The following is a 14,769-nucleotide window of genomic DNA, read 5'->3' as shown; positions in this document are numbered from 1 at the left end:
TGGCGCGCTCCAGGCCGTAGTCGCGGAAGGCCACTTCACGCACGGGCTGGACGTGCGGCGCCAGGTTGGAAGAGTAGGGGAAAGTCATCTGGCAGGACGACGGTTGCGACAGGAACGACGGCTTGCTGGCGAAGTCCGACGGGGCCACATAGTAGGCGCAGCCGGGCAGGTACATGCTGGCTGCGCTCGGGCCGCACTCGTCAAAGTCGTTCATGGCTCCGCGGCGTGCGCGCCGGCGAGCCCCTGGCCGCTCCCCGCGCCGCCAACCTGAGCCATCGATTGCACAAGAGGCTTGGGCCAGGATCAACTAAGCAAAAATCCCCACCGGGCGCTGACGTGCAATTCATCTTGATTGATTCTGGTGGTAATTATGTCACGTGACGCCATGGAGAGAAATGTCCTTATATCTATATCAGCTCTCGCCAACACGCCCCGGGACGGCTCCTGGCGCCGAGACGTGCGCGTTGGGGGCGGATCGGCCTCCCTCTCCAGCCAGCTTTCCCTGGGCGCCCACTGACCAGGCTGCTCTGCAGACCGGTCACCTGTGCGCCGCCGGCGGCTGCCACTGCTGGGTGCATCTGCCACCGCCCGGCTGGGCCGCCCGCCCGCGCCCGCCCGCCCGCGCCGCTTTAAGTACGCGGACCCAGGCCGGCGGGGAGGAGGAGGGAGGGGGAGGAGGGGGGAGGAAGGGGGAAGGGAGAGAAGTGGAAAGCGGAGGGGGAGCCCCAGCCCCGGGCACAAGGGACTAGGTGTGAGGGTGTGAGGTTCCCATTCCCCACACCCCTTCCTGCAGCCGTTCCCTCCCCCGCGACGCCGCCACCCTCTGCAGCATGCCCGCCAGGAGCTTGTTGCTTCTTGTTCAAGGGGCGTGATTGCGCCGCTCTGGGGGCGCAAGGAGCCCTGATTTACATATTTCTCTGCCAGGCGCGTTAACCGCGGAGTAACTTGGCTCTCTTCACTCCTGACCCCAGGAGCTCCAGTGCCAGTCTCAAGAAACCCACGCCAAAATCCTACCAACAGCTCACCCGGGCCAGGGCCTTCGTGCCCACTCGGCCCCGTCGCCCTCTCTCCTCTCTCTGTTCTAGTCTTTCACCTTCCTTCATCTCCCTGCAGTCTTCTCACTTCTTTCTCTCCTGTCCGCTCTTCTCTCACTCCTCTTATTTCCTCTTTCCTTCTTCCTCCTCTTACTGTCCTGTCTCCTTTCGTTTGTCTCTCTCTGTCCCCTGATACTCTCTCCTCCTTTCCTTTAGCTGTGTGCCACAGTCTCTATCTCCCTTCTCGTCGCCTTTTTCTCTCCCAGTGCTAAAGCAAAAAGGGAATTCAGCCGTCCACAACACCCCGGGACCCTCTAGAAGCTGGGAGGGTCTGATGAACAAAAGCATCTGGAGTTCTACTCTCAGGGTGCCCAGCTTCTACCCCCACCCCAAAATCAGAGACAAACCACCAGTACCTCTGCCCTCCTCACCCTCTCTGTTTTCTGGCCTGGACTGAGACCAGCCCGCCTCACATTCAGCCCCTTCCCTGTGTCGGAGCCCCACCAAGGCCTATGCATCCACCGCATCTCCCCTAGTCTCCTACGGTACCCTTGGGCCCTCACGTTCACTGCGCCAACCCTACCTCCCCCCGCCCCCAGGTCCTTTGGATCTGGGGTGGGAGTGTCTCATCAGCTCTTGCCTCCCTGCTCAAGCCCCGCTGTACTACTTGGCCGTGAGGAGCACCCCCCCCCATCCACTCGCCCCAGGCCTCACTCTCCTCGGTGGCTGCTACGTCTCTCTTTCCTAGCCTGGGGTTCCAGGCAAGGCCTGGGCTCCGGCTTCTGGGAGAGCCAGGGCTTTCCAAAGGTAAAACCAGTCTCAGAAAGAAGCTGCCCAAACCCAAATTTCAGAATCCAGGGCAGGAAGTTGCCCCTCTCTCCAGGATTCCTCTGCCCAAGTAATCGGAAACACTGGGTCCTGGGCCTCAGCCCTTTTCCCAGGGCAGGCGACGCAGGCTGTGAAGCTGGTTCCCTCCCAGGACCAGACCGCCGCATTGCCGGTGCGGTGTATCTGCCCACCATGCCGACAGACAGAGGAAAGGCGGGTGATCTGAGCTCATATCTATTTTCTGGCCGATATTCTCCCCCTTCCTCTTTTTCTCCTCCCTCCCTTTCTCCCTCCCACTCACCCTCCTCCGCCTCCCTCCTACCTCTGCTTCCCTCAGAATACTGCGCAAACAGGTCGGTGGCAACTGGAGGGCAAGGAGCCTCCCCACCCCTCAGAACTGCCCATCCTTGTGTGCACCCTTCTCGCTGCTGGCACCCACGTTCAGATTCCAGGTCTCCCGCCCAGATTCCAGCTCTCCCCCCCCCGCCCGCCCCTTCTTCTCAGCCCAGACCGCCAGCACATTTATCTGCCTCCCTATCTCCATCCCCGGCCCAAGCCTTTCCCTTCCGGGCTTGCAGTCGACACCCCTGATCTCTCTCCTAAAATGGCTCCCCGGACACTGCATGCTGGCCCTGCGGCAGCTCAGGACCCAGAGCAGCGGCGGCGGGGCCCCCAGCCGGGTCTTTATTGTCTGGGGGTACGCAAAATTCTTGCACTTCTCTCTGCACCGGGTGGGGCGCAGGCAGCCCGCTACCCCTAAAGTAGAGCCTGCTGACCGCCTTAGAGGGAAATGGGGAGGACGAACCATTCAAGTTCAACGACATGGCGACGGCAGCTCCGGATGGAGCCGCGCTTTAGCGGGGGAGGGTGCGCCATCCGCAGCGGCGCGCGGGTGCATAGGAGAACCGGGTGGCAGGCCCCTCTCCGCGCATTTGCACAGATCCCGGCCCCCACACCCAAGCCAGGGCTTTCGTTCTGGGCTCAGCTCGCCTCGCCCTTTGGCCCCAGCTTCCTCCTCGATCGTCACCCCGAAACCCAAGGAAAACCACAGACTCCCTCCCGACCCGCACGTCCCGCTGGAGAACCTACCGTGAAGACTTCGGCGCTGTGGCCTTGTCCTTGTCTGCGCGGCCCCATTCGAAGCGCAGGGAGCGCACCGAACCCTCCCGGCACAGCCAGCAGCTCCGCGAGTGGTAGCTTTCCGCGCAGCGCCGAGACGCGATGCGGTAATTTTGAGCCACCCAAGATAAGACACTAACTTGACCTTAACTTTGTCAGGGCGCCCCTGGTATCTGGAGAACGTGAACAGACACTGTCTGGCAGCTCTCGTAAAAGCTGACTGGGGAAGGGATTCTGAGTCATTTCATTTATTGCCACTACAGTTCTGCAAGAAAGCTTTTCCTCCCTGCCAAACTTTAATTATTTATGCTCTTTTAGGAAACGAAAGAAGAGGACAAACGCGGGGAAAACACCAAGAGCCAGTCCCTTCCTGCAGAGCCTTCGGAACAGGCTCCTTACGGACTGGAGAACAAATGTGGGGAGATCACCTTTGTCCAAGGACGATCGGACAGGCGCCGTGCCCCCCCAACCCCCACTAAAGTGGGTGGTGGATGCAGCTGGGAGAGGCGGGGTGAAGGGGCAACCCGCCCCCACCCCCCCCACACACACATATGAATATTTACAAAGGTTCTGGATTTCTCCTCCACCCGCCAGCCTCCCGGAAGCCTCCCCAGCCCGCCTCCCTTGGGGAGAGCCCCCAGGCCTTAAAAGCGTCCCCCGTAGGCCCTCTGAGCTCGCAGCCGATTGAATGCCAGACGAAGTCGTTTTTTTTCTTGTTTAAAAACATTTTTTCTTGGTCAAGAGGCCTGCAAGGACTACAGCATTTCGGAGGACGAATTTGTCTTTGTGTGAGAGAATGTTGAGCACTCAGAATTCAGCATCATTTCTCTCCAGCGTTTGTTTCTTATGAATTTCGTCGTGGTTCCAAATCCCTGCCGGGACCTCAGCTAGGAAGGGAGAGAGGACACCGCAGCCTTTGTATTTGTGTGGATCAGTAAAAGGGATAGATTTGAAAAACATTGCCAAAGCCCAAATCGACAGACAAGATTTTACACCTAGAATAATTTCAATCTCTTTGAGGAATGGTCTCCAAGAATAATATCTCCTCCCACCCCACATCCCAGGCTAAAGAGAAAGAACATGATTATTTAATGGTATATATTGGAGGGAAAATGGCCTCCGTGTGTTTTCTTAGGGCCTGGATCTAAGTCCGGTTTCCTGGTCCTTTACCCAGCCCTCCCAACCTGAGGTCTGAGTATGGCCTCTGCCTTTGTTCGGGTGTTTTGAGAACCAGCTCCGACTATCACCGCCTCCCTGAGCCCCACAAGGTGGGGAAACATTTCTAAAGAGAGGGCCTCCGAAACCTCTTGGTTCTTTTTTTCCCCCGTTGTATTTTTTTAAGGAGCTGTTTAAAATATATTTTAAAAATACACATCAAATTATCTTCAGGGAAGGGGAGTTGGAACCATTGAATATTCAGTATTAGAGATTTCGTGGTTTTGTTAATTGTCCTCCTTGGTAAAAGCTAGCAACTCTCTATTTTACATCTCCCAGCTACCTGGAGCTGGGGTTTGCAAGAGTATGGTGAATATTGAGTAGGTCCTAGCTTTCTCTGCCTGAGCTAGAGGCTCTGAAGGCCTAGGGGGTGCAGAGGCCACATTTACCAAGGGACTCTGCTGGGCTCCAGGCAGAGGTGCCCGTATGGAGGTTTTCCACAGGGCATAAAACCTTTTAGAAAGAAGCTTGACAAAAACATGGCAGGGAGAGATGTTTTGTATTGAAATCTGAGGAACCTCATATCTTGGCAGCCTCTTGATAACAGCACGCTTCCAAGTTTGAGATTTAGACAAAATGCAGAAGCCTCAGCCTGCAACAAGATGACAGTTTGCTTAGTGTGTAAGACACACTCAAATCTGTCCGTGGTTCCCCCCCCTTTGAATATTTCATACACATTTTGTTCCTAGGCTTTTATATACCATTTCCTTACTGACTTGGAAGCCATTTTCTCATTTAATAAATAGTCAATTCAATGCCCACAGTGAAACCAACCAGGAAAGAAAACAAACAAACAAACGAATTTCGTGGCCTGAAAACCATTAGGAGGGAATCTGAAACATTTTGAGAAATCAACATCAATCCCTTGACAGCTTGGCTGGGACCTGGATATTTATTTCCACTCAAAACATTTCTATACGTCTGATATATACAAGCTATTGTTGTTGTTTTTTTCCACAAACTCAAAACAAAACATGCATGACAACTATTAGATAGCAGAGAAAATGTAATTAATCTAAACATAACTGAGGTCAGATGGGTTGAGGCTCAGGGCTCCCTGTGAGGTGCCCACTCTAGATCTAGTGCTTGGTCCTGCACTGAAAACAAATCACTGGGCTTTGGGAAGGAATCGTTAACTCTTTGGTTGTTGTGCATCTTGCTAGGAGTTGGGGGCGCTACTTCTCAGGAGAGGAAAAAGAAGCAGGGATGGTAGGAGTTTAGGGGGGCCCTCAGGTTCACTGAAGTTAAAGTGGGACAATCCAACACACCTAGAACAACTCCATCTGGCATTCAGGAACCCCACAAAGCAAGCCTGGCAGGGCCAGGGCCTCACTGGCTCCACTGGGGCACACCAGAGATGGCCTCAGAAAGGCCAGAGTGGCTGGGCCCTGATGGAGTTGGCAGGTGGTGAAGAGGGGAACTTCTGTTCCCCTCTACTTCATCAAGAGCAGTGATGAAGGGCTGAGGATCTGAGGAGCCCCCTGACTGGTGAGGGAGCTCTCACGTCCCCCTGTGGTGGCCCATTACTGTAATTCAAGAAAGAAAGACACACATTGACACCTTTACCCACCTCGACAGGAAAGCTGTATTTACAGTCAGACTGTAGGACACCCCCCTTTCCTTGCTCACTCCCTTCTGCCCCTGGACATTTCCCTCTCCTTCTAGTGCAGCCCAGACTCAAGGCAGACTAGCAGCTCCTCACCAGAGTGCAGCTCTGGGGGTCCAATTACAGAGTGCAGGGCTCTGGCCTAGGCATATGTGAGGAGGTGAGGGAAGTAGGGGAATTTTACCAGTCTTGGCTGGAGATTGCAGTTTGCCATGGATCCCCAGCCTCCCTTGTCCTGTCCATAAGAAGGAAGTGTTCAGTCCATTCTGCACAGCTGGAAGGGCCAGTCCAGCCTGAACTCCGAGGTGTCTCCGAGTTTGTCCGGCCACCATGCCCCTCCCTCCCCTTTCCTCCCAAGTCTGAAGGTCTAGGGCAGCTTTTGTCTTCCCTAAGCAGCCAGAGCAGAAAGAAGGCGGGTGGTGGCGTCGCCCTTTCCTTCATCCACAATCGAGATTCTAGCTTTGCCACAAGGGTCTTTGGCTGCAACGAGACATAATTGTGCCCACAGCCCTTTCCACTCTGCCCTGGGGGGGCCTTCCTAAATCCAACTCAACTCTGAGCTTTTGGTAGATGCGTGCTTGACGCAGAAAGGGTTAGGGAGAAAGGGAAAAGGAGACTAACCAGGTGAAAGCAGAAATCGAAGTAAAAGGGAGCTAGAATGAGCCGCGGGTGTAAATGCCTCAGCCAAAACTTAAGACAGGTGACCCCACGCCCCCACTTGGGAAGCCTCAGGGCCAAGATTGTGCTGCAACTTCCCAAGCTCCTCCGAGAAAGGGGAAAACGTGGAGGCCCAACTGTCCAGGTCTCCAAATCTCCTGCTGGCTTCTGGGACTGCATGCAGAGTGAGAGGGAGGGTACCTAGGACCAACGGAAGAGGAGCGGAAGGAAAAGCCCCAGTCCCAGCTCTTCCTCCACGTCAGGCTTCGGCTCAAAAAGGCAGGCATGGCCGCGGCCAGGCCCAGAGCTAGTACAGCGCCAGCGCCTGCTCCCGCAGCACCACGCGCTTCTTCTTCATACGCCGGTTCTGGAACCAGATTTTGACCTGCTGGTCGCTGAGGTTCAGCCTGTTGGACAATTCCTTGCGCTTCTGCCGGTTGATGAATTCGTTAAGGAGGAATTCGTTCTCCAGCTCCGCAATCTGCTGCTTGGTGTAGGGTTTCCGCTTCTTGCGGGCCCTCCCAGGGGCCGCCCCCCACGGCAGGCCTGCAACACAGCCCCAACCAAAGTCAGCCCAGCCCGCTCCCTGTTGCCTGTCCGCCCCCGGAGGGTCCCTCCCCCTGCACACTCTCCCCTGCACCCCACCTCCCATTCCGGCCCAGACTGGCCCGGGGAGCATGGCCACCGTTTACCGTCGGGCAGCGAAGGTCGCAGGCAAGAAGCGACGCCCGCTGCCTGCACTGTCATGTTCAAGTTGAGCGGGCTCTTGGCGTCATCCTTGAAGCCGGCGGCGCAGGGGGTCCCCTCAAGCAAGGCCGTAGAGCCTGGCGCGGCACGGCCCACGCCCGCGTAGTCGTACTTTGCCGCTTTGAGACCAGCAGCCCCAGGGGCCAGGCTAGATTCGGGGGCAAAAGGCGGCCGCGCACGGCCACGCTCCTCAGGCCCAGCGGCCGCGTCGGGCGTATAAAACTTTGCCTGTTCTTCAGGTCGGTCCTTGGCGCCCAGGGGCTGCAGGCCAAGAGGCCCGGAGCCAGCCAGGTAGGGCTGCGAGAAGCTGCCGAAGGTGGTGGCACCGGCAGGCTGCGCTGGGGCGCAGGAGGCGGGCGTGGTAGCCCAGGGAAGCGCGCCGCGCGGGTATGAGATAGGGGGAAGCGCGGCCAACTGGCCTCCATTCGGCCGCAGGTTGGAGAAGTAGAAGGAGTCAGGCGACTGCAGATTCAGAAGCGAGCCCACATAGCCCGCTCTGTAGAGACTGCGCTCACACATCTCCAACAAAGGGCTTCGGCTGCGCTCGCAGCAGTATTTAGTTACAACCGGGAATAAGAGGACAGGCTCAGACGATTGGACGAAACTTTGCCTGCAGGTTCTTCAAAGCCGGTCATTTCAGCACCGCCTACATCCCCCGACCCGTTTTCCCCCCCTTCAGGGTATTATGATAACACCGAAATATTCGATGGCGAAGGACAAGGCTGCCATGCAGAGCTAAGGCACGTTGAGCGAAAGTGAAGCCTCTGCGATTTTCCGGGGCCAGCGGCAGGAGCTGGGGGCATCAAGCATAGGGTGCCTTTGCCCCAGTGTCCCTTGGGACCCTTCTTGGTCTTTATTGGCTTTGCACTCCCGTTTTCCGCCGGCTACCTGAGCCAGGCTTACTGCTACCTGCTGTAAGTTGCAGCTGAGGCCTTTTCCAGTACCGAGTGACTCTTCGCTTGTCCGGACAACTCGTGTTCTGATAAGGCCACCAGCTTGGCCCCTAGACCTGAGCAATGCTACTCCTGCCCCATCTTTCCCCGCCCTGTCTCTCTGGAGAGGACTCTTCACCAGTGATCTGACAGTGAGAACCCACGCGCTGCCTGAGCCCTGGATCCCAGGCTGCAGACATAGTCCAAGAGATTTGCTGGTTGAGAAGTGCATCACAAACTCTGCCCAAGTTTGGTGCCCAGGAAAGAAGCTTCACTCCACTCCTGGTGAATTTCTTCATGGCCAAGCCCTCTGCTCCTGACGAAGTCGCCATCCAGGTCCATGGAGGCCCAGGACCCGGCAGTTTGATGGATCAATCATGGCCAAAGGCTATATTCCTTTCATCACCAGGAATCACTTGGCGACTACATACTGCAAACCAGAATTCCAAGTGTTTATCCATTCTGTGGCGGGCAGAGCAGGACAAGCTCCCCTGTCCTGGTGTGGAAGGAGAGAAGAGCCAGAGCCACCACCGGTCGGGAACAGCGGGGTACACCGAGGGAGACCGCTATCAGCATTCCTCTGCTCAGAGCCTCCAGGGGCGCAGGCGGCTGGCAGATTCCGGGGTCTGGAGAACAGGGAGGTGGGCGGGGCAGCGCGCAGTCGCCCGGAGCAATGTGGCAGTCCCCGCCGCAGGCCCTCTGGTCTAGTCTGGCCGGAAGACTAGGGGTCCTCCTCTCTTGCCTCCGGTCCTAAGACCCCCCAGCGACCCCGTGACTGGAGCCCTCCCCAGCCTGCAGCCCTCCTTGCGGTCCCGAGCCAAGCTGGAATTGGTTAGACCGCCAGCTCCGGCATGGAGACCACACAGGCGCCGCCGGAGGGCAAGGCTGACCACCGCGCTGCGACTTTATTGTGTGAGTTATGGCTACCAATTGGGCGGCTCTGGGGAACGCAATCGGCCTCCAGCTCTAGGGCGGGGTAGGGAGTGGAGGTGGGCAAGACAGGGGCTTCTCAGGGCTCTGTCAGAGTTTCCTTAGAAGCTCAGACATAGAGACGCAATCCACTCCCCGTCCTTTTCATGGGTGGCTGAGTGGGGGGCGGCGGAGGTAGACACAAGCTGCAACCTCACTTTCTAGGGCCTTAGGGGACCCAGGCTCTTATTTTTGGAAACTCGCCCTGTTTTCGAGGAGCTACAGCCTCCCCAGGCCCAAGAGCTCTAGCTCCAGGGGTCCCTGCCGTCTCCTCTCCTCCCTTCTCAGTATACAGCGATTCTCCGGTATTTTCAAGTGTACCCCACACTGTTAGGCAGCCGCACAGCTGCAGTTTGCCCCTTGGGACTAAAGATATAAAGGAACTAAGTGAGACAGAAAAGACTAGAACAACTAGATTCCCTTCATTTCTCCTTTACTGAGAATGGTACCCAGCCGCCCACCTCATCTCCTGGGTTTATGATTTCCGAGGTCCCAGCAGGCAAAGTTGGATGAGTGGAGCTGGGAGCTGGGGACAGGGAGGGAGGGAGGCGAGGGAGGAGGGGGCTGGAGGCTCGACGGGTGAACTGGAGAATGGGAAAGGAGGATGTGGCCGCGGAGTTAAACAGCGAGCTCTGCCAATGCCGCCAAGTGCCCAGGAGATGGCGAGCGAGCTCCACGCCTGGCGAGGCGCAGCCGCACGGTCAAGATCAACAGTGAAGGGCGGCGCAGCCAGCCTTGAGTCGCCAGCCCGTGCGGTCACGGACCGCTGCCAGGCGCGGCCGAGCGTCTTGGAAAGCCGGAGATCGTGGCGGCAAGGCTGGCCGGGACAGCAGAGCCAGAAGGACTCGGCTGACTGCCAGACACCGGGAAGCGTCGCGCCTCTCCTTTGTCTGGCGATGCGTACCCACTCCAAAGCCTCCTTTGCCTCTTGAATCACGCACAGACGCGCGGGCCTTGATTCTCCACCAGCGGCGCTCAAAACCTACCGGGTTTCGGAGGCGCTTTCCTTGCGGCCTCTCGTTCTGCACCCGAAGGAAAGGCTTCTCCCCGTAGCTCCCTTCGCCTCGAGGCTTCCCGGAGGCCTCCCTTCCACCGCTTTGGCCAATGACCGGCTCCCCTTCTCCCTCCTCAATTCGGAATATAAAAGGAATGCATATAAATAACAAAGTCTTCATCTGTTAGTGATTTAGCTCTCAATTCAAATTCCACCGGAGAGTGCTTGAGCGCAGTTTTAATCTTCAGCAAACCTCCGATTTCTCTTAGGCGAAGAGAAACTGACGGGCAAACTACAGATGAAAGGAAAACCTCGAGGCAATCCCCCCATCCACGATAGGAAACCTGAGAAATGGACCCGGGAAATGGAGTGCGGCCCTAGAGTCTGGAAGTTACAACGAAGGAGGGAAAACGACGGTGGAGAAGAAGGGAAAACAAACCCGTTTCGAATGAAAACACATCTTGTGAGAAAAACAGAAAATATTAGTAATTCTTCCCGAAGTGAAAGGTCCGGGACAGTGTGGCCCCAGTTTCAGGGGTTCTTTCTTCTCCAGAGATTGAATCGTGGTCACTTTCTCTCTCTCTCTCTCTCTCTCTCTCTCTCTCTCTCTCTCTCTCTCTCTCTCTCTATCTCTTTCTCTGTATCTCTCTCTCTCTCTCAAAACGAAGTTGGCTGCCCCGCAATCAGTTGCAAGATATGAAAGAAATCAAGCCCGGCCAGAGAAAACGAAACTAGCTCCGAACCTGGGATTTCTGCGGTTTTTTTTCTGGCAGATCCATAAAGGAGCCCTCCCGCCAGAAGAGTTTATATATTGTGTGAGGTTCTAAACATCTGTATTTAACTTACATACCAAAAAGTTAGCAACCACTAAATTGTACCTGGGTGCTAACAACGACGAGGCACCGCGTCACTCAGCTGCCATTTCCCTGAGAGGCAAAAAGGCCTCTAAAAGAAATTTCGTAGTGCCTACAAGTTGCGTCTATAGGTTTAGGGTGTGTAATTATGGCTTCGGTCTTCATCTGTTGTGTGCTGGCTGCCCGGAGAAGGCAATAAGGCATAAGCTGAAATGTTTCTTTTTCAATTGCCAAATATGGATATGTCTAATTTCAAGACCTTCCTAGAGTAGATATTTATAACGGCCTTTCTAGGAAGAAAACCTCCAAGTAAGCACGTTTTTCTATACCCGTGCTCATACATATTGATTTAAAAAAACAAAACTATTTGAATAAATTCATAATATTGAAAGAGAAATACAATTTTATTGGGCATGTTTTTGACGTGATCTGGTAAAAAAAATCATTTTAGACACCACAAATTATATCTTCAGTTAAAGACATCACTACTTATGTTAAAGCCACGGGAGAAGGGGGAAGGGGAGAAGATGGAAAAGGGGAGAGCCTGGAGGTTTCAGAGATCAGAACTGATGTTTTCTTCATCTATAAGAAACATCATAGTGTTTAGGATTACAAGATTTTATAATAAATAAGAATAGTTTCTAAAGGCAACATAAGCTTGGAAAACAAATGCATGAAAACTCAGAAGAAATAAGAGAGTTCTGTTTATTTGCATCTCCCTAGGAGTAAAAAGTGATTTAAATGCCTGAAGCACTGCCCACATATTCCAGCTCACAGACATTTCATTTACAAAAATAATCTCTCAGTTGTATAAATATGCAGCACTTTAAAAGTAGTTATCGCCACTTTCAGAAACATTGTTTTTTTCTTCTTGGATCTCAGAGCTCCATAATTTTCGCGTTTGTTAGATGTTTTAAAGCTCTGAGAGAAGACCAATACATTTGTTCAGACAGTCAAGTTCTTCACTGGGTTCTAAAAGTTCCCACCCATGGCCACATTGGTTCAGCCTTTTTCAGGGGACTGAGGAAATGGCCTCTATTCTAGTCCTACACACCCGAGGCCAAGGAGAGGGGGTGCATTTATACCATCCACGGATACCTCTAACAATTGGAGCCATTTAAATATTTGCATCTAGAGCTGGGGAAATTAAGGCAACCATGGGGACACAATATTTTCAAATTAAAGATTATAAAAGCACAAACCTACAAGGTGTATTTAAACACATACAACTACAACAGCAAGTGAAAGACCCAAAATCAGAAAGATTATCTTCATTCCAATATCGATACAAACCCTATTTAATAAGGTAGCTGCGTTTAAAGCCTTCACAGTACCTCCAGCCTCCTGTTTTTAGATGTTCCCAGTGACCCTAGAGCACTGCCTGCCCAGAGCTGTTTCCACTTGCCTCAGGGCGACTGCTGAGAGCTAATGATTCAATTACCGAATCACAGGATATGAATGACTGCAAATCGTTCTGCCCTAATAGATTATGAAGATAGTCAGTGCTGGAAATAGGCATATAAAGTGATTTAAAAAAATAAAACCCTAAAATCAGAATGGCACTTCTGAAATTCATTTGGGGAAATTATTCAAAAATACTTCAAGTCCTTTATACTGGCCTGGAGGGAGAAACAGAACATTAAAAACGTCAAAAAATAAACCTAGAAAAGAACAAAATCAATAATAAACAAGTAAGAAACAGAATTACAAAGTCAGGTTGGGCAGCACAAAGTTTTAGAGCCAGATAAGGGGAAGAGAGAAAAACAATTCACAAAATTTGCCATCACTGGCAGGGGGGTGGGGGAATTAAATACATATTCAAGTCTTTCCAAAGGTCTTTTGGAGACTACGAAAAGCATTTAAACTCTCTGTAGCCAATCTGGCCCACATCAGGAGACAGTATCTTTGAGCTTGGAGACGATTTTCTTGTCTTTCACTCTTCGGTTCTGAAACCAAATGGTCACTTGTCTTTCGGATAGGTTCGTGGCAGCCGAGATCCGCCGCCTCTTGTCCTTGTTAATGAACTTGTTAATGGCATACTCGTTCTCCAGTTCTTTGAGCTGCAGTTTGGTGTAGGGCACCCTCTTCTTCCTCCCCCGACGGTAGACACACATGTCTGGTTGATTTAGAGCCACATCCCCTGGTATAAAAAACAGCATGGGAAAAATTAGACAAGAATATCTGGAGAACCCAGCTGGAGACTGTGTGTGTATGTTTAGAGGGGCTACTGGGACGAAAGAAAGCTAGGCTGTTTACATTTTATTATTATTTACACAGACATATTATGTACACGTTATTAAAGAAAGATTATTTACACTTCAAAGTGAAGGCCTATTTGATGGATGGAGCATCACAGTTTCTCAAACCCGCATCTTAAAAAGCCTCTGACTTTATGGCTTTGGTATTGGGGACGCTCAAAAGGACAGTTTCTGCAAATACTGGCTGCGCACATAGAAACATACACAGACTTAAAAAAAAAATCCAGTCTGTTTGTTCAAGCTTTGATTTCTTGTGTTTCTGTGTTTGGAGCTTGTGATCTTTGGTGGTCACTCTGGGGCATTCAAGTCCTTGAAGAGTAGGGCCCAACTCTATGACACTTCTTTGGGGAGGAGGGGCCAAAGCCTGAGCAAAAAGCACGCAAAGACCCTTAACTTTAGGAGAAAAACAGGCCTGTGCCCGTACACAAGAAGAAAAGGGTTGTGAGAGACGCAGTTTAACTCAAAGGAGGAATTTACAGATTTCACACTAACTGAAGGAACTGTTCCACCGAGTTAACCCTGGTTGGGCAAGGAGGGCAGGCACCCACTCCCAAGGAAGGGCGTATATTCCAAGTCCCTTTTCTTTCCTTCCCTCCGTCCTGTCCTCCCCCTTCTTTCTAACGTCCCTACCTGGAAATGATGATTTCCAAAAGTGGGAGCCCTGTGGCTGGTCCTTGGCGCAGTACACCTGGCTGTTCCACCCGTTGGCCAGCGTCCAGGACTGGTAGCCCTCCATGGAGATGTATGCCTCGTGCCGAGGCTCCCCGGAGCCGAAGGTAGACACCATGTCTATATAGCCTGGCACGTGCTGGTAGGGGCTCGTGTAGCCTTGGTAGAAGGACACTTCCTTGGCTCTCGCGGGCACCTCGTTGGCCGGTACGCTGCTGCTTGCCAGGCCCGACACGTCCATGTACTTCTCCACCGGAAAGCCTCCCAGCGAGGCGTGCGGCGAGGACTTAAGAGCATTTTGCTGTAAGCCCACGCCGTGCGACATGCGGCAGCTATAGTAGCCGTTGCCGAAGTGGTAGCCGTATCCTAGAGCTGGGGCGCCCGGGGGCGCTGCAGCGGCCGCGCCCGGCGCAGGGCACTCTTTGGCGGAGGGAGCTTCCGGGCGCGCTGCGACCACAGCCGAAGATGACGATGACGAGGCGGAGCCCGCGCGCTCAGAAGTCCCCGGGTACGCGAAGCCAGAGGCAGCTGCCGCCGCCGCCGCTGCCGCCGCTGCCGCCGCCGCCGCACGCCCGGAGTGTGTCCCGGCGAACACTGGCGCCGAGAGGAAGCCGCGACACTGGCCCGGCGCCGCTGCCGCCACAGAGGAGGAGGAGGAGGAGGAGGTTGGGGCCGCTCCGGCGGCCCCGCCGTCCGCCCGCAGCCCGTCCATGTCCCAGCTCCCCGCGCGGCTCATGGCCCGGCCTGGCCCGGCCCTGGCCCTGGCCCTGGCCCCGCGCAGGACACCATGGCGCAGCGCGCCTCCTCCCTCTTCTCCTTTCTCTCTCGTTCTCGCGCTCCCGCCCTCTTCCTCTCGCCCTCTCTCCCTCTGCGAGCCTCCCGCCTCC

At 54.1% G+C, this 14,769-nt stretch overlaps 3 protein-coding genes across 3 annotated transcripts in view; all 3 read right to left on the bottom strand.

The window, feature by feature from the left end:
* HOXD11 (homeobox D11) overlaps positions 1 to 214 on the bottom strand; it is an 11,698-nt gene extending 11,484 nt beyond the window's left edge. The window contains exon 1 of the mRNA XM_019630879.1: positions 1 to 214. This exon is cut by the window's left edge and continues 618 nt beyond it. Within this exon, the coding sequence (XP_019486424.1) occupies positions 1 to 214 (214 nt within the window).
* A 6,552-nt stretch (positions 215 to 6,766) lies between these two features.
* HOXD12 (homeobox D12) lies at positions 6,767 to 7,725 on the bottom strand. The gene is made up of 2 exons (XM_019630891.1): positions 7,152 to 7,725; positions 6,767 to 7,005 (listed from the first exon to the last, which is right to left on the bottom strand). Exons 1-2 carry the CDS (start codon positions 7,723 to 7,725, stop codon positions 6,767 to 6,769), a joined length of 813 nt encoding a protein of 270 aa, XP_019486436.1.
* Positions 7,726 to 11,642: 3,917 nt separating this feature from the next.
* Positions 11,643 to 14,699, bottom strand: HOXD13 (homeobox D13). Its single transcript, XM_019630890.1, has 2 exons — positions 13,844 to 14,699; positions 11,643 to 13,095 (listed from the first exon to the last, which is right to left on the bottom strand). Exons 1-2 carry the CDS (start codon positions 14,616 to 14,618, stop codon positions 12,845 to 12,847), a joined length of 1,026 nt encoding a protein of 341 aa, XP_019486435.1. The 5' UTR covers positions 14,619 to 14,699; the 3' UTR covers positions 11,643 to 12,844.
* Positions 14,700 to 14,769: the final 70 nt, after the last annotated feature.

Source organism: Hipposideros armiger, unplaced genomic scaffold (genome assembly GCF_001890085.2).
Source record: "Hipposideros armiger isolate ML-2016 unplaced genomic scaffold, ASM189008v1 scaffold_964, whole genome shotgun sequence".
Lineage (NCBI taxonomy): Eukaryota > Metazoa > Chordata > Mammalia > Chiroptera > Hipposideridae > Hipposideros > Hipposideros armiger.
The sequence above is the reverse complement of the archived record's forward strand: the minus strand, read 5'-3'. Positions and strand labels throughout refer to the sequence as shown.

What these genes read in the sequence shown, in the direction of transcription:
- HOXD12 (XM_019630891.1), bottom strand. Translation starts at nt 7,725, where the DNA reads ATGTGTGAGCGCAGTCTCTACAGAGCGGGCTATGTGGGCTCGCTTCTG. An exon ending in GCGACCTTCGCTGCCCGACG is followed by an intron (nt 7,006 to 7,151) that starts GTAAACGGTGGC and finishes GCTGTGTTGCAG; the next exon opens with GCCTGCCGTGGGGGGCGGCC.
- HOXD13 (XM_019630890.1), bottom strand. Translation starts at nt 14,618, where the DNA reads ATGAGCCGCGCGGGGAGCTGGGACATGGACGGGCTGCGGGCGGACGGC. An exon ending in TTGGAAATCATCATTTCCAG is followed by an intron (nt 13,096 to 13,843) that starts GTAGGGACGTTA and finishes TTTTTATACCAG; the next exon opens with GGGATGTGGCTCTAAATCAA.